Below are 26,974 nucleotides of genomic sequence, written 5' to 3'. Positions count from 1 at the left end.
GCTTTGTGTTGGCCCTCTCCCATGCCTTGGCAGAGTCACAGAAGTGTTGGCATGCCTGCAGATTAAGCACTCTGCCCCTGGCCCGCTTGATTAAAAGTTCTGGTCCAGAACCTCCCTCGCTCCTTTCCAAAATGTAAATGTCTCCCCTGTGTTTCCTACTGATGAACTAAATTTAGGGAATAGTAGAATCGCCTCACAGCAACAGACTACACCCTGCATTTAGAGTGCTTACCCCTACTTCTGTACCGTTCCCACACAGTCCTCACACTGTAACCACAAACACACATGCTGCAGTGAGATTTGAAGTGATGTATATGTGTATTGTTGAGTGTAATCGTTACATTTGTCTTCATTTTTCCTCAATAGGTGATAGTGGACACCCCCACCAGCCCAGTCACCAGTGGCCTACCCTTATTTTTTGTGATTACAGTAACCGCTATCAAGCAGGTAAGCCTAATGAGGCAGATGAGTGTTGATGATAATGGATGTTTTATATTGATTTCTTCTGCCATGTCCTCATTTCCTCATATTGTCCCTCACTGCATTATACCCTATCCCCCCTCTCTATATAACATAATAACTCCCCCCTGCCTTCATAACTCCCTTGCTGTGATTTTTGTATAAAGTACGTGACTAATGCTCTCTTGGGTTTTGTATTAATGTGCTCTGCTGGTGAATTCTGATTGGGGAGAAGATGAAATGGGCTCTCGGGGAATGTGTGTGAGAGAGAAAGAGAGCGAGTCTATTACAGAGATACAAATTATCAAGGGGAGGGTCTGTTTCTTTGACTCTGTTGCTTCCATGTCCCAGCTTTAGATGTATTGTTCTAGGATTGGCTTTTTAGCCGGTCTACTGCTGGGGCTTTGAAATGCACAATAGTGGGTGGACTTCCCTCCGAAAATATATGGGACGCGCTGATAGCGCTGGACCGCCTTCAGCCAGGCTTTGAAGTGGGACACCAAGGCGGTCTGCCCGACTCTATTAGTCAGGGTTAGGTGAACTGTATAGTTCAAGTGACCATCCGTGGAATGCCTCCCCTCCCTCTCCCCCTCTCTCCCCCTTTCATCCACCTGGCATCATTTCTCCGCATCACTCAACCAGACTTTCTCTCTCCTCCTATCACCTTTCCCGGTAATCCCGCTTTCTGGCTTGGGCTCCGCCTTGGCACACACTCTGGTTCCCCCCTCTCTCCCCTCTGCATCTCTGCACCATCTCCTCTATCTCCATCACTATCTTAAAGTACTTATGAAGTCTACACTAGGCTTTGTGCCTTATGCTGCTGCAGCCCCAGGAATTATTATTTTTCCCCGACTCAGTATTATTTCATGGCATACTGTTCCAATGCACTGCTGGACAACTGCTATCCCATTCTGCTGCTGCAAGCACTCTTTCCTACATAATGATGAGATATTAAATGTAAAGATTGTATTGTATGCACTGATATTTCTTTGTGTCTTAAACTCTTCCTTGTAATTGGTGAGAGATCCTGTCAAACTTGCAGTGCTGATATCAATGTCCTGTCCCTCAGAGACAAAGTTTTGTCCTTTTTGTTGTACTAAGCAAATAATGCAGTTCTGATTTTTGATATGTTGCCGTAGGGCTATGAGGACTGGCTACGACACAAGGCTGACAATGAGGTGAATAAGTACCCAGTGACAGTGCTAGAGCAAGGCCGGAGGATACGGAAGGAGAGCGAGAAGATCAAGGTAGCAGCCACATCCGTCGAAATAAATATTTCCTTAAAGGCGGGGCCAGGAAAGAGCTGCTGGCAGCTTGGCGTGACTGTGTTTGGAATTTTGTGCACAGGGGCGAAACGTGCTCTGTATGCTCCACTGATTAGATGTTCAAACATGGGTGTGATGCTTAATAATGTGTCCAGGGTGGTTTGTGCAGGTTATTTCTTCAATGTGTTCTTATCTGTTTATTTTGGTATCAGTATTTTTCAAACATTAATGGATTTTCAAGGGTTATTGTGCATTAAAGGGACAGTTCACCCCAAATCAAAAATACATATTTTTCCTTTTACCTGCTGTTCATCAATCAGGATTATTTTGGTGTGAGTTGCGAGTGTTGGATATATTGGCTGTAGAGATGTCTGCCTTCTCTCTAATGAAATAAAACTTGATGGCACTTGACCTGTGGTGCTCAAAGTGCCAAAAAATACATTTGAGAAACTCAACAGCAATGTCTAGAAAGCATGACCTGACTCAAGATAATCCACAGACCTTGTTGTGAGCAGTTTCATTCAGGAACTATTTTCTTTCAACCAAATCACTGCGCAGAAGGAAGAATGCATCTACTCATGCATGAGAGGCTTGTGACAGCACGAGATGTAAATATTAATGGCATCCTCTTCGGCTGAGCTGTAATGTTAGCTAGCTCAGTGGTGCTAGGCGAGTTAACAGTAGATGCAGGCTTTCTTCGATGAAGTGGTACAGTTGGCGTATGTAGCTTGTTAGGAAGAAAATAGTCCTAAAGGTAGTCTCGCCACCAGACAATCAGAGATCTCCGCCTTCTGATAGTCTGGGGACACTCCTTTCTAAAGTGTGTTTAACACACCGGCGAAAACGGCCGGCAACAAAGCAACGCCTCTTGCATTTTTGAAAAGGACACGCTTTCTCGGAAATGTGCACTCCCCCTTTTCTCGTCCGCAAGGAAACAAACACACAGAGAGCTTGAAAATGGATGCTGAGAGATTTAACTCCGTTTTATCAAACGTGTGCTCATCTGTGAAGAAAATATTTTTTCCAGCAGATGTCTTAGTTACAACATGATTGAGCTAACTGGAGTAGTTTCATGTCGTATCCGACAACAGGAGGCTTTTAACAGATGACGTCCTGATGTTAGCTTTGCTGCTGCTGTTAGCTGTTCCTGTCAGCTGCAGCCACTGATGCTTTCTAGACATCGTGATTTCCCAAAACTGAATAAATACCACACATAACAACACAAAACTGCTTTGCTAGCTCAATCATGTTGTAACTAAGATATCTGCTGGAAAAAATATTTTTTTCACGGACCGTGTAATGAGTTATTACCTACTACAGACACTGCTAACGGCTAAGAAATAGTAATGTTTGTTCAAACATTGTGTTTATAGACTTTACAAACATCGGATTAGTCTAAACGATGATACAGTGATGTGAAAAATGTGAGATACAGTACAGGCCAAAAGTTTGGACACACCTTCTCATTCAATGCGTTTTCTTTATTTTCATGACTATTTACATTGTCGATTCTCACTGAAGGCATCAAAACTATGAATGAACACATGTGGAGTTATGTACTTAACAAAAAAAGGTGAAACAACTGAAAACATGTTTTATATTCTAGTTTCTTCAAAACAGCCACCCTTTGCTCTGATTACTGCTTTGCACACTCTTGGCATTCTCTCGATGAGCTTCAAGAGGTAGTCACCTGAAATGGTTTTCCAACAGTCTTGAAGGAGTTCCCAGAGGTGTTTAGCACTTGTTGGCCCCTTTGCCTTCACTCTGCGGTCCAGCTCACCCCAAACCATCTCGATTGGGTTCAGGTCCGGTGACTGTGGAGGCCAGGTCATCTGCCGCAGCACTCCATCACTCTCCTTCTTGGTCAAATAGCCCTTACACAGCCTGGAGGTGTGTTTGGGGTCATTGTCCTGTTGAAAAATAAATGATCGTCCAACTAAACGCAAACCGGATGGGATGGCATGTCGCTGCAGGATGCTGTGGTAGCCATGCTGGTTCAGTGTGCCTTCAGTTTTGAATAAATCCCCAACAGTGTCACCAGCAAAACACCCCCACACCATCACACCTCCTCCTCCATGCTTCACAGTGGGAACCAGGCATGTGGAATCCATCCGTTCACCTTTTCTGCATCTCACAAAGACACGGCGGTTGGAACCAAAGATCTCAAATTTGGACTCATCAGACCAAAGCACAGATTTCCACTGGTCTAATGTCCATTCCTTGTGTTTCTTGGCCCAAACAAATCTCTTCTGCTTGTTGCCTCTCCTTAGCAGTGGTTTCCTAGCAGCTATTTGACCATGAAGGCCTGATTCGCGCAGTCTCCACAGTTGTTCTAGAGATGGGTCTGCTGCTAGAACTCTGTGTGGCATTCATCTGCTCTCTGATCTGAGCTGCTGTTAACTTGCGATTTCTGAGGCTGGTGACTCGGATGAACTTATCCTCAGAAGCAGAGGTGACTCTTGGTCTTCCTTTCCTGGGTCGGTCCTCATGTGTGCCAGTTTCGTTGTAGCGCTTGATGGTTTTTGCGACTCCACTTGGGGACACATTTAAAGTTTTTGCAATTTTCCGGACTGACTGACCTTCATTTCTTAAAGTAATGATGGCCACTCGTTTTCCTTTAGTTAGCTGATTGGTTCTTGCCATAATATGAATTTTAACAGTTGTCCAATAAGGCTGTCGGCTGTGTATTAACCTGACTTCTGCACAACACAACTGATGGTCCCAACCCCATTGATAAAGCAAGAAATTCCACTAATTAACCCTGATAAGGCACACCTGTGAAGTGGAAACCATTTCAGGTGACTACCTCTTGAAGCTCATGGAGAGAATGCCAAGAGTGTGCAAAGCAGTAATCAGAGCAAAGGGTGGCTATTTTGAAGAAACTAGAATATAAAACATGTTTTCAGTTATTTCACCTTTTTTTGTTAAGTACATAACTCCACATGTGTTCATTCATAGTTTTGATGCCTTCAGTGAGAATCTACAATGTAAACAGTGTATACATATATATGTATATATATATATATATATGAGCTAAAAGCTCATCAGTCTTTAGTTGAGCAAAGTGTCTAAAGACTGACTTGTGAGTCTATCCTAAAGGGAACTGCACACATCAAGGTCTGTGGATTATCTTGAGTAAGTGGGTCATGATTTCTGGAAAGAGACAATCCTACTGAGTTTTTCAAATGTATTTTTTGGTGCTTTGAGCACCACAAGCTGAGTGACATCTAATTCCATTGTATCTGAAAGAAGGCAGACAGCTCTACGGCCGATATCTCTGACACTGGGCATCTCTCATCAAAACAATCTAGACTGATAAATTGCTCTACAGTTAAGAAGAAAAATATGCATTTTTGATTTTGGGGTGAACTGTCCCTTTTAATCAACAATTTTCAGTATTTAAAGTGAACCAAATGACTTCTGATGCTGTGAACGGGCTGCTAGTGCTGCTGACACCACTAAGAGTCATCGTCCAGCTGTCAAAACCTAAACAGTGTTGCTTTGTGTAAAACTTTGGACAGCTGCTCCCAGCACAGGAGCTCACATAAGTTCACCAAAGGCCACCTCCTAGTGCTAAAGGGACTCAAGCTAAAATAAACATCTAGCAAGCCAAAGAGACACATTTTCTGTCAGTAGCTGGCTCACCAAACCAGAGCGATGAGTGATTATTGACCAGTGGTCGGACAGAGGACTCTGTGGGCGTAATCATGTTACTCTGTTTATGCTTTATCTTTGAGAAGGCAGTTGCTTGCTAACAAATAAACCACAACAACTTGAAAGAGAATTGGCAGTGATGTAAGTTTATTTTGGAGTCGTCCTGCTCCCCAGTGGTTACATTACTTAAATCTGTGGTTATTTAAATTTCTGTCACTCATCTTGTGCCAAACCCGACCAAAGAAGAAGGAGAAAGCAAGCTGTGAAAAGTCTTTACAAGTGGTGTTTGGTTATGTTTCTTTGATCAGGTCGGAGACGTTGTGGAGGTGGAGGAAGACGAGACCTTTCCCTGTGATTTAATACTGCTGCAGTCTAGTCGAGACGATGACACGTGTTTTGTTACCACAGCGAGTCTGGATGGAGAGTCCAACCATAAAGTAAGACGGGTCACTCTGCTGTCCCCATTTTTCCATAACAGAATGGTTCGGTTGTAGTTTCATTATTAGTTATAGTTGTTATGTTTTTATTGGATTAGGAGAAGGGAGGTGGGTATAGAGGAGCATATTTGTATCTTATATTAATTGTGCAGTTCTTATAATTAATAGCAGGGGTGTAGTGCTGCCAGAGCACATCTGAACAGCAGCACTTTTTTCTCCAAGTGAGAAAATACAATATTGGCAGTTTGCATAAGCTGGTAGAAATTCATAGCCTATACATTTTTTAGAGGCTTCATCCTATCATTACTAACTACTTTACACGTTGCCGGCTATTTTTATAAACGGACATTTCACCATCTCCTTTTTCAGAAAGATCTTTGTTTACACTTACCCGTGTATATATACACAAGAGCATGCCAAACCTGTAGGTGGCAGTGTAACGAGAAGCTCAAGCCTTCCATGTAGCCATTGTCACCATAGCAACATAGGTCGCACTTTTGACACAGGCGCAAGTTCCGGCGCATACTGTGACAGCGGCTGCCTATAACTCCGTTTATCTCCGTTTATCTCAGTTTACATGCAAACGCGCAACCGGAGTTTTCCAAAATCTCCACTCTGGTCGGAGTTTTTAGAAAGACTCGTTTTCAGAGGAGAAATCTCCGTTTGTGTGTAAACGAAGGGCACAAACGAAGGAAGATGTCTCCGTTTATCAAAATCACCGTGTACGTGTAAACGGCCTCTAAAGCATATGGCTTGCAAGAGAGACAATAAAAACAAATAAAAAGGTTACAGTTGTCATATTGATATTTAAGGTGTGCATTGAGTAACAATCAAAGAAAACATTCCACCTTAAAAGTTGCCGGTAGCTGCTGGTGGTTGTCTTGGAGTTGCACAGAGGATTAAATTATTTTTTCTTAGTCAATAGCTGCTGTTTACTAGTAAAAAGATGAAAAGGCAGCAGCAAATCATCCTTTCATTTCATAGTGAAATGAAAGGATGATTTGCTGCTGCTGAAATGAGCCACAACGTAACTGTGTTCATGCATGTCTATGTGTCATAGATGAACTGCAGTACTTAAACAAACAGCGCTACACCCCTGATTAATAGGAATTTAAATCTCTTTATAGCAGAGTTGTTTTCAAAGATAGTGCAGTTGGAGTTATCAGCTTTGCCCTGAAGAAAGTTCATGTTTCTCTTGTGTGTCATTCCTCAGAAATAGCATCACTTTGTGCCTTTTAATGTCAAATTGTGAGTCACAGTATCTGGGTCGCTTTTGTCTCCCTGTTGTCAGGACGGCAAAAATGATCACTTGACCTGAGCCGTCAACGCTCACACTCCTGTCTCTCTCTCTGCCTCTTCCACTTGTCTAGACACACTACACAGTGCCAGACACAGAGAAGGATCTGGAATCTCTCAACGCCACCATTGAGTGTGAACAGCCACAGCCTGACCTTTACAAGTATGCACTTACCATGTGGCCCCAACAGGTTTACACCACAAGCATGCCTTGCCTGTGGTTTGCTGGGTGATGGATTCACTCAATGCCAGTTGAAAATGTCCCGAATGACTAATATTAACATGCAGATTGTCAAGTGGAGAGGTTTTGGCATGCCTTGTTTGTTTTATATTAGGAATGGCAGTAGCAGGCCTGGTGTCTCCAGAAATCTTTGGTCTGCTCAGCACACAGTTGATTCTTATTCACTTGTAGGAATCTCAGCCCAGTCAGCAGACAGCCTTTGACTCCCTCTTGGGACTGGGAGGGCCTGGCTAAATTGTCATTTAGCCAGGCATCAGATTGGTGTTTGAGACGTGCTAGGGCTAAGTAAGCCACAGCGCCAAATGCTTGCTATCCAGAGTCAATAAAACGACAGCGTGCTGCTGGCCAACCACCAGTAATTAGCTGGCTCCCAAACCTCCGAACCTGAGTACTTACAGCTGTGTAAATGAATGAACTTTGCACAGTTTTGAATTCCTCAAGTTTTTTAGATGATTTTTAATGTTTTTGCTCAAGACATACATGACCCTAATTCATTCTGTATCTACAAAAATACCTGCATCAAGTACAAAATAAAATAAAAATTACTGAAAAAATAGGTTGTTATTAGCTGCAATTAGTTAATTAGCTCAATGATGTTAGTGATGAATGACACTCAATACTAGTGATATGCTACTACTGTTATACAGTACATCAGCATATTGATTAGTTTAAACCTGAAAACACTCCTGCAATGAACAAGAAGGCTGCGAAATTACAGTGTCCAAGTTCAGCTTTGTCAGCACATCCCCAATCATTTCCTTTTTTACATTTTTCAAAATTTTTATCACAAGTGAAAACCACAAAATAATCACAGGACAACACCAGAAAGAGAAGAACATTAAATACTTTTTACAAATGACTCTGAGTGAGTTTGTCTTTTCGTTCCAGGTTTGTTGGCCGTATGCACATCTACAAAAACGATCAGGAGCCTGCAGTGAGGTGAGAGCACTCACGCACGACCATCTCAGCCCACTTTAAGTGAGAGCAAAATCAAAACACAGTTGCTTAAGCACTCATTTGTTTCCCTTTGCATCACCAACAAATCATTATTCCATTGATCCTTCATTGCGGACAAGCATTAAAATTAAAACAGGCTGGCATGGCTTCAGCCTCTGCTTCCAAAGCACTCCCACAGGCATTTATCATTGACTGCTTTGTAATGGCCATATAAACAAATGCCAATGTCCTTCTCAAGAACACTGGAACCGGTGTAAGCCCAGACTGCAGTCATACTGTGTATTGTCACTGCGTATTTTAGAGTGGATGCCAGCTCGCCTGCCAGGTTTCCATTTAGAGAATAGAGGAGTGTGTGGATTGCACAGCTTCTGTATGACTAAAGTGTTTGATCCGCTGATGTGACTGTGCAGGTCTTTGGGCCCAGAAAACCTCCTGCTGAAAGGGGCAACTTTAAAGAACACCCAGAAAATATGTGGTGAGTCAAATGATATCGACTTTATTACAATAAATTACTTTGATGAAGGGGGCTAAAAATGATAATCCCTCTCCTTTCCTTTCTCAAGGTGTTGCAGTTTACACTGGCATGGAGACAAAGATGGCTCTCAACTACCAGGGCAAGTCACAGAAACGCTCCGCTGTGGAGAAGTAAGTTTAGAGGAAATTATGAAAAGTTAAAATACATGATAAACTTTTATTATTATTATTTATTATTATTTATTATTATTTATTATTTGTTATTTTGATTTCTCATGGTTCCAGGTCTATCAATGCCTTCCTTCTGGTTTACCTTTGCATACTGGTGAGCAAGGCCCTAGTGTGCACAACACTTAAGTATGTGTGGCAGAGCAAGCCCGGACAGGATGAGCCTTGGTACAACGAGAAAACCCAGAGAGAGAAGGACACCAATCTGGTGAGAGCATATTTTAGCAAACAGCCTGTCCTTGTTGTCAAAGCAATGAACTGTGGGTGTGTGATGGGCCCAAACCAAGCTGTACAGGAAATACCACTGCTGAGAGAGGCAAAACTAATGGGTCTACATGTAGGTAGCATTGCATCAATTCTCTCTATTACAGAATATGTATTGCAAATGTTTCCGTGGTAAATACTGACACCGAGGGCCTGTAGTTGTAACTTGCGAGGTTGCACTTTGATCGTATTAAAGTGTTTTATAAGCCTTAGCCTCTTCAGATCCACAGTAATAAAATTCCTCTCAGCAAAGTGGCCGCTGCAGACCTACATTGTGACATGGCCCATTTCATTGGCTGATAACCTTCTGCCTTAGCAATGAACTGTGAACATTTTAATACAACCTTGTGATGTCCATCATGTTCTTACATCTGTTGTTTGGATAATCCAGGACTACTGATCTCAGCTTAACTACATGATGAATGTTACTCACACAGAGTGCAAGATATGATATACATTTAATGTCCCCCTTCATTAAAAAAAATAAGGTGTTTATCTTATGTTAATGTCCCCTAAAATGTCTGAACTTGACTATACTGACTTGTACCTGTGCAAAGTTTGTCACGAGAGAGATGTTTTCGCATTCTTCTACTGAAGGGGGAGATGTCTATGTACCTCCCTAAGATCTGAGACACCTTTGTACGCTGGGCAAGCTATATTTGGTACATCACTATGTGGGAAACACATAGAGACAGGGGAACAAACTTTAGCCAACACTAGCAATGAAACCTGAAACTTTAAGCGCAGTCAACAAGAAATGCCGTCTCAGCCTCTGCCAGTTACAAACAACATAAGCAAAGACAAGATGTTAACTACACTTGCATACATCTGCTAGTTGCTGTTTCGGTGCTCAATAGACACCTCATCTGAGGCTGAATCTGTTTTCTTCAAGGCTAAAGCTAGCCATCTTGTTGCGCACTGCTCTTTCATTGGTCAACCCAGCACAAGCAGCGCTGCAGAAAGTGAAAACAAGACTTACTGCAAGCAGCGCTGGAGGGCGGAGGCCAGAAGCTCCAGCCCATTTTCAGAGTTCTTTTCTTAAACTAAAATGTGGGAAAACCATTTTAAACATATTACTAATATTATTATAATATACTTTGAAATGTGTTTTTTGCGGGGGACTTTAAATATATATCTGTGTTCTCATTTTCCCCCAACAGTACCTAAAGATGTTCACCGACTTCCTGTCCTTCATGGTGCTCTTCAACTTCATCATTCCGGTGTCCATGTATGTGACGGTTGAGATGCAGAAGTTTCTGGGATCGTTTTTCATCACGTGGGACAAAGACTTCTTTGACCCTGAGATCAAGGAGGGGGCACTGGTCAACACTTCAGACCTCAACGAGGAGCTAGGACAGGTCAGACACATGCTCAAAATACAATAGAACAACATTTAATTGGCAGAAATGTCACTGTGGAATTGCTCTCTGTAAAGTCAACATTCACACACTTGAAATATGAAAAAAGAGAGTAAAAGTACAGTTGAGATGTAGGTAAGATTGAGTCCATCAAAACTCTGGCCTCCAGACTGATCTGCACAGCTGCTGTAAAATATGAGCTGCTTATAATAACACCAGATTGGTCGCGCGGCCCTGACTTCTTCTGTTTTTATGGCGCTTCTAACTCAAACAGTGCTGCCATAGATCAGTCACACTTGGTTTGCCAGATGATTACTTCAATTAAAGGTGATGCTTCGTTAAACTGATTAATGCAGTGTAATTCTTTCTGGGAGTAATTGCCTAATCTTATTGTTGGAACCTGTTAAATGGGAAACTGAATCTTTATAGTTTTGGAAGAGTCTGTAATGTATTTTTATCACATGGCCTGCAGGTGGAGTATGTCTTCACAGACAAGACGGGCACCCTCACGCAAAACAACATGGAGTTCATCGAGTGCTGCATTGATGGATTCCAGTACAAGTACCGGGACGCAACCTCAGAGTTGGACGGATTCTGCGTCACAGATGGACCTGTAAACAAAGTGCAGCAGAAAGCTGGCAGGGTGGGTGTTGTGGTGTCCCTCCATCTGTTGTAAAAGTCACACATGCAGCAACATATGGTCATTACATAGCTGGCTGCTCAGAAAGACCCTTCCTAGGTCACCCACATACAATCTCCTTGACATGTCAACATGGACTCAACATGGAGGGGGGAGCAAAGTGGCTGTGTGGTCTTCACATGAGCGCCTGATAACACTTTACAGACCGTTGCCCTTTAACAGGCATGTTGATAAGAAGCTAATTTAGACAAATGGTTGTAAAATCAGGGCTTTATTTGAACTCCAGCTACTGTACTGGCTCCATGCTAGGCTGTAAATTAATGTGAAATACTTTCAACACAGTTTACTGCATCATATCTGACATGTTCATGTTGTGTTTTCAGGAGAGGGAAGAGCTGTTCCTGCGTGCCTTGTGTCTGTGCCACACAGTCCAGGTGAAGGAGTCTACAGAGCAGGGTCAGAGCCAAGGGGATGGACTGATAGACCAGGTGGATGGCTTAGGGGTGGATGGAGAGGTGCTTCACCCACCCCAGGAGCAGAGAGGCTTCATTGCCTCCTCACCTGATGAGGTCGCTCTGGTCAAGGGTGCCATGAGGTAATTTAACTCGATTCAAAACACTTTATTTGTGCTCAGGGGGGCAATTTGCAAATGCATGTAGAGAAGAAAAAAGACACTGGAAAGCTGTGCAAATCAGCTCCTTTCCCACTTGACAAAAAGCCTTCTAACAGCCACTTAGATGTGGCTTTTGTCTTTAGTGGCATAGGTTACAATCTGCAATTATTCCCAGGACAAATGACTCTGTAGTAGTCACGAGTATTTCTTGGCACCAGCTCTGATTGGCAGTAATGACAAAATGACAACTGGGTGGACACACAAATTTTCACCTATCTTGTGGCACGATGCAATGGCGCTCCGCCACACATTTTGTCTGTGTCCAACCAAGCAGCACCTAAACATTGTTCCAAATTAGTCAGCACCAAGTTTGAGATAGACTGACTAAGTAACACACAGGAGAAAAGAAGTAATCACTGCAACATTTTCATTGGTCTCCATGATGTTTTCTACTTTTTACTCACCCTGTTTTTTGGCACAATTCATGACACACCAGTTAAACAGAAAGGCATACCAGTTAAGCCATATACACAGCTCAGGGTTCTCATTTATAAACATTGCATATGCACAAAACAAGGCCTGAAAGAGGTGTATGCAACTTCCCACACAAAAATTGTGATCTATAAAAACAGGCTTAATGGGAGAAATTTTGACCCATGCTTACGAATATTTTGGAGACAGGAATTGGCGACACAGATGGTGAGGTGGAAGCGTGATTGTAGAAATTGTTAAATATGTTTTGGTCCACGCCATTTTTGACTTTTGTCTGTACGTACATTTATAGAATGGATCCTACATATTGTTTTATAAATGAGACCCCAGGTCTTGTGGCAACAGGAAGTGAGACTATCGCCTATTTTATATTCACAAAAATCTGCATATACATACTAATTTTGTTGGAAGAGGGGAAATCATGACACCAGTATAACACTTAAATACAAAAATAATCTGCACACACCATGATAACTAATAAGCTGCAGACATCATGATACAACACAGTCTCAGAGAAATACATAGAGTGGACAGGAACCCTACAACACCTACACCTAAACATTGTCTATGCAAAGTCTGTGACAAAATGTCACAGTTTTATTGTGAAACAATCTCAATTTGATGAGGTTTAGGGGAAGAAAAACACTTGGTCAAGTTTAGAGAACAACAAAAAAAATTTGGTTATGTTTACGAAATGATTGTGGTTTTGAACTACGTATGGGAAATAAGTGACGTAAACTTCCATGCATTGCGTTGTTATTGTAAGTCATATCATGTTTAATAGTTAAGTAAGTAGAAGATGAACTGATCTCTAAAAGGCATGAAGTTAAAGATTAAACAGGCTTTTCAACATTTTAAGCAAGATTAGTGTTTTATTTTTGTCTTGTACAATTTAAGAGTGAAAAAAAAATGAAAGGAGCACCATGCAAAAGTTTAGGCACCCCAAGACATCTGAGCTCTCTTTTACCAGGGTGTCAGACCATGATTAGCTTGTGAGGGCTCTGGCTTGTGGCCAGTTGATGCAAATTTCAAAGCTTTATAAATACTCAGCCTCCTGAAACCTTGTCCCAACAATCAGCAGCCATGGGCCCCTCTAAACAGCTGCCTAGCACTCTGAAAACTAAAATAACTGATGCCCACAAAGCAGGAGAAGGCTATAAGACGATAGCAAAGTGTTTTCAGGTAGCTGTTTCCTCAGTTTGTAATGAAGACATGGCAGTTAACAGGAACTTTGGAGGTCAAGTTGAGGTCTGCTCAACCAAGAAAACTTTATGAGAGAGCTGCTTGTAGGGTTGTTACAAAGGCAAATCAAAACCCCTGTTTGACTGCAAAAGACCTGCAGGAAGATTTAGCATACAGATAGTGGTGGTGCACTTTTTACTGTGCAGCCACACCTGTACAAATATGACCTTCATGGAAGAGTCATCAGAAGAAAACTTTTCCAACGTTCACACCACAAAATTAAGCATCAGAAGTTCGCAAAGGAACATCTGAACAAACCTGATGCCTTTTGGAAACAAGTCCTGTGGGCTAATGAAGTTTGAATAGAACTTTTTGGACGCAGTGAGCAAAGATGTGTTAAGAGAAAAAAGGGTGCAGATTTTCATGAAAAGAACACCTGTCCAACTGTTAAACACGGGGGTGGATCCATCAGGCTTTGGGCTTGTGTTGCAGCCAGTGGCACCGGGAACATTTCACAGGTAGAGGGAAGAATGGAGTCAGTTTAAGTCCAGCAAATTCTGAAAGCAAACATCACACCATCTCTAAAAAAGATGAGGATGAAGAGAGGATGGCTTCTACAACAGGACAATGATCCCAAACACTTCAAAATCCATAATGGGCAACCTCAAGGGGCAGAAGCTGAAGGTTTTGCCATGGCCCTCACAGCCTCCTGACCTAAACATCCTTTAAAATCTGTGGAAAGACTTAAGAAGATCAGTGTATGCAAGACAGCCAAAGAACACTTACAGAGCTAGAAGCCTTTTGCAATGAACGGGTAAAAAACTCCAAACAAGAATTCAAAGACTCTAGCCGGCTATAAAAAGTGTTTAGAAACTGTGATAATTGCCCAAGTGGGTGCTACAAAGCACTGATCATTCAGGGTGCCCAAACATTTGCTCCAGGCCCTTTCCCTTTTTTGAAGTTAAACAATTAATCCAGCTTAAAATACTGAAGACATGTGTCATCTTTAACTTCATGCCTTCATCTTCTACTTAATTTTCTACTCACAGTAAACGAAATTTTGACCAGGGGTGCCTAAACGTATGCATGCCACTGTAACTACGTTGACTTTTGGTTTCATAAGGGACAAGAACAGTGGTCTCCTGGCTGCAAAGCCTTTTCTGTTTGACCAATACACATCCCGTCCTACCTTACAGAGACTTTCTCTCTTTATACTTAATCCATGTTTCCGCCATGACAAAAAAATCCTCATTGACTTTGCATTGGCATTTTTTTGTGTTGCCAGTACGTAATTGTAACACATTTTGTGTCCACCACCATGTAATGCACTGTTAAGAGCCAGTGTCCATCTCGCATTTTGCTATGAGATTGTGCTGCATGATAACAACAACAACAACAACAACAACAACATTACAACAGCACCACTGCAAAAACAACAAGCTGCACACATTATGATTGATAATGATGATAATGACATAACAGATGGGGTGTTATGACTCAGTGAGTTGAACTGACATTGTGGTAGTTTGTTTAAAGAGCCAGCACAGTGATTGAATATGGATGTCACAGGGTGTATTTTGAAAACCCTACATGGTGTGTAATTCATTACAGCAGTCATTCATGTAGCACATGAGCACATTAAGTGGCTCATCTGTCTCCATCTGCAGGTACGGCTTCACATTTCTGGGGCTTGAGAGTAAAAGCATGAAAATTCTCAACAGGAACAACGATGTTGAAATGTAAGCCAGCGATTCATTACAGTAATTAATCATTTTCCTATTTACATTTCCACTAAAGCTTTTATTTTGTACTTCCCGAAGGTATGAACTGCTTCACGTGTTGAACTTTGATCCAGTGAGAAGGCGAATGAGTGTGATAGTCAGATCCAAATCAGGTGAGCTTGAGATTACTGTCAGGTTTATTGCGTTGGTGGTGATTCAGTGTTGGCCCTCAGCCCTCACCATGCTGTGTGTTTGTGCATCTGTATGTGTGGTGTTGTTTTGTTTCCAGGTGATATACTGCTCTTCTGTAAGGGAGCAGACTCTTCGATTTTTCCGCGTGTCAGACAAGAAGAGGTCGAAAGGATACGCATGCACGTGGAGCGTAATGCAACAGTGAGTGACAAAAGCCAATTTCCTCTCAAAATCTAGTCATTTCTGTTACGTTTCTTGTTCTGACATTGGATGCTGTGTGTGTCACTGTCCAGGAGGGCTACCGGACACTGTGTGTGGCCTACAAATATCTCAGTGCAGAGGAGTACGCGCAGGCAGATGCAGGATTGAGGGAAGCAAGGCTGGCTCTGCAGGACAGAGAGGAAAAGCTCATGGCTGTTTACAACCAAGTGGAAACTGGCATGAGTCTAATAGGAGCTACAGCTGTGGAAGATCGGTGGGTGCTCACACGACATAACCACACAGCTGTCCCCGATGAACCTGCTGAAAAGTCTCTGAATATCGTGCGTTCTGTTACCTTGCTGATGTCGTCCTTCTCCTCCCCTCATTAAAGATCAGTGCCAAGAATTTTAGGAGGCCCTTAATCTCAGAATACACCTAAACTTGATAGGAGAGGCCAAAAGTTAGCAGATGCCAGGAATAAACAACGTGTCATAAACGTCCTGCTCTGTCCACTGTTTTTTGATTGCCTCTTTGTGTCGCCGAAATAAATTTATTTCTCCTTTTTATAACGTTTATCTACTTTTTATGCAACCTTAGCACTTCCTGTAGTAGCAGCCTCTCCACACCCTTTTCCTGCCTCATGCCCTCTATCACGTCACCACATTCTTGGTGGTGTTTTGCGGATATGAAGTGGCTTATCTAATTTGGCTTGAGTAACGGTGATAGCCAGAAGTCCCACTTTTAAAAACTTTTTAATGTGAGCTCACACCGCCATCTTGTGGCCATAATTGGGTACTCTCACACAATCCAGGATTATTGTTTTATAATTAGAAAATGCATTAACTAACACAGAAGGGATGGAACACTTTATTGCATCAGCATGAATCAATGCATTTTATCTAAAATACATTTACAATGAATTAATTTACGTCAGAGTAATTATTGTCTTCTTAAATTATTGTAGTAAAAAGATGTGGTTATAAAAGATACCTCCTCCTATTTACTAGTGCTCTTTTTTTAAGGGCCACTCCACCCAAACATTAAGGAATTTTTATTAGAATTTGCTAAACATGCTGATAACAGACGATATTATAATATATAATTTGATATATAATATATGATGATAAATGATATAAATGACAGTGGTGCAGTGGTTAGCACTGTCTCCTCACAGCAAGAGGGTTCCTGTTTCGAACCCCAGGGTGGGGGAGCCCTACTGCGCTGAGTTTGCCTGTTCTCCCCATGTCACCGTGGGTTTTCTCCAGGTACACAAACTTCCGCCCACAATCCAAAGACATGCAGGTTAATTGGAGACTGTAAATTGTCCGTAGGTGTCACCCAGTGTCGGCTGGGATAGGCTCTAGGCCCCCAACAGGATAAGTGGTTACAAAAAAAAAAATAAATGAATGAATGAATTGAGAACATCAAGTACAAATTGTTATTTCATTTTTGTCAGCCACCAGCTTTGCTTCTCTCTTTTTTGGCTCTTTCCCCTTCATAGACACCCACATACACACATACATCACATACTGCCTCCGCCCATCCAGGCCACTTTCCTGGGTGAGTGTGTGTGATGTATGAGACTTGTTTTTGGGTCTAAAGGGAAGCAGGGAAAGAGCCTGCAGAAGCGCCAAAGCAAGTTTATGCGTGTAGAGTCTGGAAGCAGTAATGGAAGATGGAGGCTTTCATCACGCAGTTATTTATATTAATTTGACAGCTGTTAAAAGCTTATGTGTGCAGTTACCTAGTTAAAATAAATATTTTGATGCTTGATACTTATACTTAATGCTTGATGTCATAACAGTGGTATCGTTGCTACCAATGTGTGTGTCATGATAAGGAGCACTTCCCCACTGTCCCTCCTCACACCTCTCTGAGACATGAGTTTCATCCTGATTAAAATCTATAGGCATGAGAAAAACAGCAGCTTTGTCCAGTCTCCCTTTGCACTACATCTCCTGTGAAATTTAACGCTGATGTGCACTATGTTGTTTAACTGGTGACATTTTTTTCTTTCTAGGGATATTATAAACACTTTAGAATTGATGTAATAATCTGTCACTTGTCTCATTATGTCCCTTCTTTGCACTTACCCTCCAGGCTACAGGAGGAGGCAGCGGAGACCATGGAGGCTCTGCAGGGTGCAGGCATGAATGTTTGGGTCCTAACAGGGGACAAGATGGAGACAGCAAAGTCCACCTGTTACGCTTGTAGATTGTTCCAGAGAAACACAGAGCTGTTGGAGCTGACTGTGCGGACTCTTGAGGATGGAGGGAGGAGGCGGGAGGAACGACTGCACGAGCTCTTGCTTGAATACCACAAGAAAGCTGTGCAGGATGCACCACCGATTAAGGCAGGCGTCACCAGGTTAGTAACTCGTCTTACTTGATCTGTACTGAAATTCTTGATACTTTTCTCTTGTGTTATGGTGATTATTTAACCAAACTGATTAGCTAATTTCTTTGTTGTGTTTTGTAGGACCTGGTCTTCAGCAAGCCAGGACTTCGGTTTCATCATAGATGGAGCCACTCTGTCGATGGTGCTCAACTCCTCGTCTGAATCCAACTCAAGTCGCTACAAGAACCTGTTTCTGCAGATCTGTCAGAACTGCACAGCCGTGCTCTGCTGCCGCATGGCTCCTCTACAAAAGGCACAGGTGAGAACAATCATTTAAATGTAGGATTTTTTTAAAAAATAAATTATCAAAATACTGATTTTCACAGGTAACTATGGAAGCCCATACAGTACTTTATTGAAATTATATTGTATACTTGAAAATGATTATATAATTCAATAATCGCGTTATAATGTTCCAAAAATGTGTGTGTTATTTGAGTAAAAATTTAAATGAAAATGCAATACCGTAATTTTTATTTTCACATACTCGCATAGGCATTTTATGACTATATTAAAAGTAAAATGGAAAAGCTGTTTGACATTAAATTTTAAAAGTGGTACCCTGTTCTTCAATTCAAATTAAATTAAATTTAAAAATTAAAATGCAATATTAAAAGTGAAACCTGATTTGCCATCTGTGCAAGCAATATTTAAGTAAAAATGAAAATACAAATTTCTAACAATTTAAAATTGAAAATGGCATTTGACACTGCATTTTCAAAGACTTGACCTGCTGTACTGTGGAAGATCTTTAAAAGTTAAATCAAAATTTGAAAATTAAAATGCAGTGTAAAACAATGATAAACTTAATAAACTGTATTTGTATAGCACTTTCTAAAATACAGTTACAGTGTGCTTTATGAGACAAATAAAACAATATTATAATAATAATATAAATAATTTAAAACGATGTGGCTGAATATTTTATTTGTACAAGAACAATTCAAGCACAATGAAAATTAAAATGCAATTTTCCAAACATTTGAAAAAATTAAAAACAGCATTTGACATTTCATTTTCAAAGACTGTGATACTTACACTTGGAATTTTGCATTTTAATTTACAGTTTTACCCAGATAACACATATATATGGAAATTTATTATGCTATAGTGGAGTATTATTTTAAAAATGTACATCATCATTTTAATAAAGTGCCCTGTGGGCTTCCGTAGAGAACACTTAGTGTTAGATGTTATTAATTGTTGCCCCTCTGTCTTGGTCCTTCTTTAGATAGTAAAAATGGTGAAGAACTCTAAAGGCAGTCCGATCACCCTTTCCATTGGAGATGGTGCCAATGATGTCAGCATGATTTTGGAAGCTCATGTCGGCATTGGTAAGAAACAGATCTCTGACTATTGTTCCAGATGGAGGGAAGAGTTACCTTTTGGTGAAGGTGGTGTGTAACATTTGTCCCTGGTGTTCCAGGCATTAAGGGTAAAGAGGGGCGGCAGGCAGTGAGGAACAGTGATTATGCCATCCCCAAACTCAAGCACCTCAAGAAACTTTTGTTGGCTCATGGGCATCTCTACTATGTTCGCATTGCACACCTGGTGCAGTATTTCTTTTACAAGGTAGGAAGCATCTGTCTTTTCTCAGGCTAAGAATTTGTTTTGTGTTTCAGCTGAGCCTGTATTTCCCAAACAAACCCACACACACACACACACACACTAACCTGATATAGGGATTATGTGGCGAGACGGATTTGACAGAATCAATCCTCTTAACAAACTTTTTTAACTTCAGCTGCATTATAAACGCAGGGGAACTTATGAATGCATTGGATGGTCTTTGATGTTCCTTTTCTCTCTTTCTCTGTTTGCCCGCAGAACCTTTGCTTCATCTTACCTCAGTTTTTGTACCAGTTCTTCTGTGGCTATTCCCAGCAAGTGAGTATGTCCTGAGGCCCTTTGAGGTTCAAAGATGTTCTGAACATGAAAGGAGGCAGTATCCCTTGAATCCACACTTCCTCGTCCTCCTGAACACCAGACTCTTTCCCTCAGATTGCCCCACCCTCACTGCCCCCTGGGATGTGTGAGCTTTGATTGATGTGTTTATATACTGACTTAGACTGCATAGAAGTGTTATAAATAAATACAGACATGTGTCATGTTCTGCCACCATGCTACATCGCATGTGGTTATTATGTAATCATGGTGGCGTGTCTGTCCGTGTGTGTGCGTATGTGTGTGTGCACACTGATGAAATTCACTTTTCTTATTAATGAGAACTGAGTGTATTTTATAAATATTTTATGGTACCATGTTCATATAAAAACTGCTCCTGACATAGAGATATCATGCCTTAAAGCTGTCATTGGTAACTTTTATAAAAATAACTTTGTCATGAATGAAAATGTCACTTTATCCACACAGCAGTACATGAGACAGATATGTCTATGAAAAAAGTACAACTACTCACCTTGTTGAGCTTCTAATGACCTTACCACACATGAATGAAAACAACCAATCAGAACCAAGGTGTCTCTGACACAGCTGTCAATCATAGTTTGCTAACTACAGTCAAACTAGGCAGCGCTGATCAAATATGAATCAAGATTCTGTTACTGCGTTGCCTATTTCTTGAATCAGATACTTTCAGAAACATATTTTGATGTAGTGTTTAGCTGCAAAATGAAAAGGTTTGTGTGCCACCATGTTGCAAACGGTTAAGCTAAAAAATCAGCACCGCGGACTGGCCGAACCAGTGATTGACATGATTTACAGCTGCCTCAGAGACTCCTCGGCTCTCATTGGTTCTTTTCTGTAAGCCGCGGTGGAATCCAGTAGGCTACCCGACTGGGAATTATGTCAGTGGAATTGGATTTGACTGTTCCACATGAATATTTGACTACTGGTTGAAATTGAATGGATGGATGGATAAGTAAAAACTCCTCAATTTAAAGAGTCTCAGTGGACTGAGGGGTCCCTAATTGATGATTCAACTTTCAGGATGCAGCCCAAATTCTAGCAAATGCCATTGAAAGCAACACAAGGTCTCATGCTTCTCTGTGGATGTAGTGACACTTTAAGTATAAATGACAAAGATTTATTTTATATAAAAAGTTATCAACTGTACTATTAATTAGTATAAAAATCTTTTTTTTTTTAAAGAGTGCCACATGGCCCCTGACGTAGATCCTCCATAAGTACATGAAAGATGTATATAAGCTTGCTTATATGACACACTGTATGTGGAAGTATGATGGTGTGTATGAGTTTTGTCCTCTCCATGATATTAACCCCTGGTTGCCCTACTCCTCCTCCTCCTCCTCCTCCTCCTCCTCCTCCTCCTCCTTACCAACCCTTGCCCCTTCACTCCATCCTCTCCTGCTCCCATCCTCCCCAGCCCCTGTATGACGCAGCCTATCTGACGATGTACAACATCTGCTTCACCTCTATGCCCATCCTGGCTTACAGCCTCTTCGAGCAGCACATCTGCATCGAGGTTCTGCTGGACAATGCTACCCTCTACAGGTAAACCTGGGAACATTTGTTTGTCTGACACAACGTTGATGGAGATGAGGACAAATATTCATATAAATCTTAGCGTAAAAATTGACACTTTTTTCCACAAGTTTAAAGTAAAGATTTAAGACTTTTTCTCCCAATGCTGTGCACAAATTTGTGCAAAATGAAAAAGTGTGAGTTTTGGTTTTTTTAGTTTATTGAGAGCTGTTCACATTTATGGTTCCCTAAAATAATAACCATTCGTCTTTCTCTCTCATGACTGATTTAGAGAGATTGCCAAGAACGGCATGTTACGGTGGGGACCTTTCCTCTACTGGACTTTGCTCGGAGTCTTCCATGGCTTGCTCTTCTTCTTTGGAGTTCGATATTTGTTCAGTAACCCAGCTCTGCAGGATAATGGCCAGGTTTGATTTAATTCACCTTCCAAGTGGGCGTGATAATTAAATTACTTGATTAGGCATTGTCTCCTAAGTACACTTCCTAATTTGTCTCCTTTAATTCCAGGTTTTTGGCAACTGGTCGTATGGAACAATTGTCTTCACTGTCCTTGTCTTCACTGTCACACTAAAGGTAAAGCACTCCCCTGGTGTTTATCTATCTTATTATGAAAGGGTGTCTCATTAAAGCAGCAGATATAAATAGTCTTGCAGAATCAATTTAGTGACTTTTCTCTGCTGTTCTAGCTCGCTCTGGACACGCGGCACTGGACATGGATCAACCACTTTGTAATCTGGGGCTCCCTGGCTTTCTACGTGTTTTTCAGCTTCTTCTGGGGAGGAATAATATGGTTAGAGAACAACCTCAGATAACATCACCTACACAGTCACTGCAGCTGACCTGTTATTTCTCATTTCTTTTCCAACCCCCTGTAGCTCTTTCAGTCAGTGTAAACCAAAGTGTCCCCTTCTCCTGCAGGCCTTTCCTGAAGCAGCAGCGTTTGTACTTTGTGTTTGCCAACATGCTGAGCTCGGTGTCAGCCTGGCTGGTCATCATCCTGCTCATCCTGCTCAGCCTACTGCCAGAGATCCTGCTTGTGGTGTTCCGCAAGCCTCGCGGGCCCCACGCTCGACAGGTAGAGCTGAGACACACATGGACTTGGCACGACACACACATTTGCGCTGTACTTTCTCTTTCTGTAACCCTCCTGCCTTCTCGATACCTGTCCCAGATTCACAGTACTCAAACTTTACATATATTTGTTGTGACAGTTTAACCATTTATTTTCCCAAAGGGTTTGGTCGTCTGAGACGTGGGTGGGGTGTAGTTATGAGAGGGATTTAAATCAAATCCTTCACGTATGATTGGATTTGTATATAGTAGGCAATGCTCCACTGTAGAGGACATTTGGTCTCTGCCAACAGTTCCCTTAAGTGTGTTGTTCAGGATGAGGAGGAAACTAATAAATAAGACTTTAACCACATTTTCTTTTAGCTCACATCCAAACACACACCTCTGAACACATGAGCTAACAGTCAAGTGTCTTTATATAACAGCTAGTCATTGAATCACATATGATTGAAGACATTTACATTCAACCCAGAGCTCAAGAGGAGTCATCTGAAATATATGTTATCAAATATTTTAACGTTTTAAACAAGGAGCAAAGAGTTTTTGTCTTCACATTTCCTGTAGTTGCCATTTACCAAGAGATCATGGAGCCATTAACACGGCGACACAGTATCAGAATATCGAAAATTATTATTTTTATTTCACTGCATCTCTAAGATCAGGATTTAATATATTCTTTCTGCAAGTTTTTGGCCTGATTGCATTTCAGAGGGACAGTTTTACAGTTTCCTCCAGAAGACAACTTTCCCAGACATATTTAGTCGTTTGAGTTAGCTCCCCATGAGGCTAATGTGTTTTCCAAGCAGCTGGAAATGTTTGGTAGGGTGTGCTTTGCTTTGGGGTGCGTTCCACACTTGTGTGTTTTTTTGTTTTTTTTTTAAATTGTGTCTAGACTCGTTTTATTTGGGAAAAGCAATAAACAAAACCAAATGTTTTACACAAATTTACAGGGAAGTCTTACAGCAGGTTTACATTGTTCTGTTTGAGTGTGTATATGTCAGTTTAAAGTTTCAGAATCAAAAAGAAATTTACAAAATTTATAAAGTTGTTAGTAGCTGCAGGTCCTGGAATACTGTGGATTTTGCAGTCTACAAATTAAAATGAAAGTTGTTGCTTTAAGTAGTGTAGTTTGACTATCTAGAACACCCCCTCTAACTCTATTTTTACTCATTTTCCACCTTTCCAACTTTGTTTTCCTAACTTGTGCTCTCGCTTCTGCACTTAAACGCATTCTCCTTCCTCTGTCTCACCCTCTCGTCTCCTCTCTCTTCCTTTCTGGGCCTGCCTCCCTAAAGATGAAACATCGCCTTCCTTCCTCGGGGACATCTACTATCTTCATGTTGTCGCAGACCACTAGCACTCACAGCTTCTCGTGGAGTGACTGAGGTCTCTTTTTCTTTCTGTCAGCTCTTAGACTTAAGTCCCCTGCTGCGAAGTTTCTGTGTCTGTCAGTCTTGCTTGTTTCCTACCTGTTGTGTCCTTCCTCTCCCACTGTTTGACTCCTTCCTCACCCTCTAAAGTGACTCGGGGGTGGCGTTCTGAGGCTTTTTACAGTCCCCACTTGGCTGGGCAGATTAGGTCAGACAGTTTAGATTCCAGATGAGTATCACATCAGGAGTGTTATCCTTGGAGGGTCCCATCTTTAAACCTGGACTTGAGTGCTTTTCTTTAGATATATGTTTATTAAATTGGGAGGAATGTTGGTCAGCGGGCTGGTGTGTGTGCCCAAGCAGTGTGGAGCAGGACCGGGTGTCCAAACATGCAGTCAGTTGTTCATTGTTGTCTGTCCAGTTGTATCAGTCAGTGTTTCCTCCCAGCTGCCTGTGCTGCTCCAATGCCTGCTGCCTCCGCATGTCAAGTCAGGTGAATGCAGCACGTCAAAGCACACAAACGTATCTGCATGAGGCTCAAGTCAACAACCTCATCCTGGATCCTCACCACAAACCCTGCGGGCCACTGCATTATGTCTGTGCGTGCGTGTGTGTTATCGTACATATATATCCTACATGCTTTTGAGAAATGTGCAAGGATAGTGTGTATTAGGACGGACCAAATAATTCACAGCCAAGGCCTCTGAAACAAATATTATTGCAGGGAAAAGGTGTCTAAACCAGCACCAGGACTGATCATTATCCACCTGTCCAGTTTTGAAGTCTTTGTGTATGTATATGTTTGTTCCCTGTGTTTCTGTGTTTGTCTGTGTGCAAGAGAGAGCACAAAAGGAGAGTGAGAGGCGAACTGTGTGTGTGTTTGTCAGCATAGTGATGTCATCGGTGTCTCTTGCCTCACCCTTCTAGAAGAAGCTGGTTCAGTCGAGAGTGGGGGGCCACCAGTCTCCCCGGTCGTCAGCCAGGCCCCTGCTCATGAGAACCTTTTCAGATGAATCCAATACTGTCATTTAAACAGGTACCAGCCCACCTTCAGGCCATTTAAGCCAATCAAAGCAGTCCTGGTCCCTAACTCTGAGTTTTAACATGAGAATCAAAAGCATAATGGCACACAGGCCACATTCAGTAAGACCCAGTGTGTTCTTTTGTGTTATGTGAGCTGATATTGGCTGGCTGAAGAGATGCAGTTTATCCATGTCCGACTCAATACTGAATCAACATTTTTAGTGAAAACGGTGCATTTATTAAACAGGTGTGTGCATCTTTAGGTCTAATGTTGCTGACCTTAAAACCATGCTCCTTTCAGCCTCCCTTTATAAGCCCAGCTTATATTACCCTCTGCATGTGCTTAAAAACCCCAATTTGAGTCCATCTCATTTTTGTACTGGGAATGTCTGAGTGTGAGGTCAGTGTGTGTCGGTGTCAGTTTGTTTGGTGACAGTGTGAAACAGCAGAGCTGGTCTGTGATTGTAGCTTCATGTACCGTTTGTAACGTGTTGGTCTGGTCATGGTCGTGTCGTCCTGTGTGCTCATGCAAACCTGTGCTGGTGGTTGCTGTCTTGCTTACTTTCCTGGTCAAACAAAACGGATGCCGTTGTGAGTGCTGAGCTTAACTCACTGCATGATGTGACGTTACCTTAACCTCAGACCGGATGCTGCTGCGTTTTACACACAGGGGGTGACAACAACATAAATGAAAACATCACATGATAAAACACATCAGAAACTGTTCAATTTAAATATGGAAAACCAAAGTGTACAATTTCACATAAATAATTAAATTAATAAATGAGACATTATGGAGTAATGACATGTAGACAAAACTGAAATATATATGACACTTTTTTCATTTATTTAGTATCACATTATATCAACTATCTTTCGTTGGGTACTTTTACATAATGATCAATCTTTTCAGTTTTTTTTTTTTTAAATATTAATTACACAGAACATGAGGTGTGTTTTCACTTCAGATGAATAAATAAAAAAACTAAACAATGAAGAGTTAAATAAAGAAATGTAAACAGAAGAAGGGCGTTCTGGGTAAATATATATTTTCTGCTTCTTCCAAATTTCCTTAAAATTTCATCACTTGAAGCTTCACTCACAAGGTTGTTTTTTTTCCATTACAAAGATTTCATGAATGATATCATACCAGTTCTCTATAGATGGGGTGTCTGGCTGAAGCAATTTCTTTTTGGTTGCTTTTCCAAAAAGGAAATTTTGTTGTAAAATTTGTAGACATTGAAAGTAGAAGTTCAAAAAGGAGTTCATCCCACTTAAATACAATTTTTGCCCCAAATACAGTTGTAAATTCAGTTCCAAAACCAGTGGTAGGTTGGCTTCCTTGGGGCCACAGTTCCCCCAGCAGCTGGAAGAGTTTGAGTGGTGAGGCTTCTGAGCAGGTGTAATAAACATCTACTAAGACTCTTTCAGCCAGAAAATACAATGTTCACTTGGAAGAATGACACTGATTGCAAAAAAAAACAAAAAAAAACAAACTAAAACCACTTTAAAACAAAACTGAAAAAAGCAGCATAGAATAACATTTTTATGAGCTGAGCTTTAAAGGTCCAGTGTGTACGATTTAGTGCCCTCTAGTGGTGAAGTAGGAGAACTGAAACCTCTCTCGTCTGCCAAGCCTGTAGGAGAAATATGGAGGCTAATGTTAAAATGATAATGGCCCTGTCTACAGCAAGTGTTTGCTTTGTCCATTCTGGGCAACTATGGAACAACATGGTGGACACTGGGAAGAGAACCTACTCCATATGTAGATATAAACAGCTCATTGTTATGAATGATATATACCCTTTGTGCCAATAGATGCCCCTAAATCGAACACACTGGACTTTTAAAAATATGTCGGATTATTTCATAATTTCATAGTTTTACTTATATTTTGTCTGCATTCATCCACATTGATTCTCATATATTGTTTATTTTATAATGTCTTTTTTATTGATTTAATGTTAAATACTT

General features: G+C 41.3%; 1 protein-coding gene across 7 annotated transcripts in view; it reads left to right on the top strand.

The window, feature by feature from the left end:
• Positions 1-26,974, top strand: part of atp11c (ATPase phospholipid transporting 11C) — a 64,376-nt gene that overhangs the window by 30,959 nt on the left and 6,443 nt on the right. For 2 of the 7 annotated variants that reach the window (XM_049585035.1, XM_049585034.1), the window contains exons 4-29: positions 367-447; positions 1,599-1,706; positions 5,687-5,815; positions 7,186-7,274; positions 8,241-8,291; positions 8,720-8,784; positions 8,873-8,954; positions 9,069-9,219; positions 10,436-10,633; positions 11,106-11,276; positions 11,657-11,868; positions 15,228-15,299; positions 15,381-15,454; positions 15,571-15,674; positions 15,767-15,948; positions 17,775-18,041; positions 18,153-18,330; positions 19,303-19,405; positions 19,498-19,643; positions 19,899-19,958; positions 21,418-21,545; positions 21,808-21,943; positions 22,044-22,109; positions 22,223-22,326; positions 22,455-22,611; positions 24,905-25,013. In XM_049585035.1, coding sequence (XP_049440992.1) covers positions 367-447; positions 1,599-1,706; positions 5,687-5,815; positions 7,186-7,274; positions 8,241-8,291; positions 8,720-8,784; positions 8,873-8,954; positions 9,069-9,219; positions 10,436-10,633; positions 11,106-11,276; positions 11,657-11,868; positions 15,228-15,299; positions 15,381-15,454; positions 15,571-15,674; positions 15,767-15,948; positions 17,775-18,041; positions 18,153-18,330; positions 19,303-19,405; positions 19,498-19,643; positions 19,899-19,958; positions 21,418-21,545; positions 21,808-21,943; positions 22,044-22,109; positions 22,223-22,326; positions 22,455-22,611; positions 24,905-25,009 — 3,219 coding nt within the window. In that variant the 3' untranslated portion in view covers positions 25,010-25,013. Of the gene's footprint in view, positions 1-366; positions 448-1,598; positions 1,707-5,686; positions 5,816-7,185; positions 7,275-8,240; positions 8,292-8,719; positions 8,785-8,872; positions 8,955-9,068; positions 9,220-10,435; positions 10,634-11,105; positions 11,277-11,656; positions 11,869-15,227; positions 15,300-15,380; positions 15,455-15,570; positions 15,675-15,766; positions 15,949-17,774; positions 18,042-18,152; positions 18,331-19,302; positions 19,406-19,497; positions 19,644-19,898; positions 19,959-21,417; positions 21,546-21,807; positions 21,944-22,043; positions 22,110-22,222; positions 22,327-22,454; positions 22,612-23,902; positions 23,994-24,904; positions 25,014-26,974 lie in introns of those variants that run through there. The other 5 variants (XM_049585040.1, XM_049585039.1, XM_049585038.1 and 2 more) reach the window with 4 other exon arrangements.

The sequence above is a fragment of the Epinephelus fuscoguttatus genome, linkage group LG9, assembly GCF_011397635.1.
Source record: "Epinephelus fuscoguttatus linkage group LG9, E.fuscoguttatus.final_Chr_v1".
Taxonomy (NCBI): domain Eukaryota; kingdom Metazoa; phylum Chordata; class Actinopteri; order Perciformes; family Serranidae; genus Epinephelus; species Epinephelus fuscoguttatus.
This window is presented reverse-complemented; position numbering and strand designations above follow the sequence as displayed.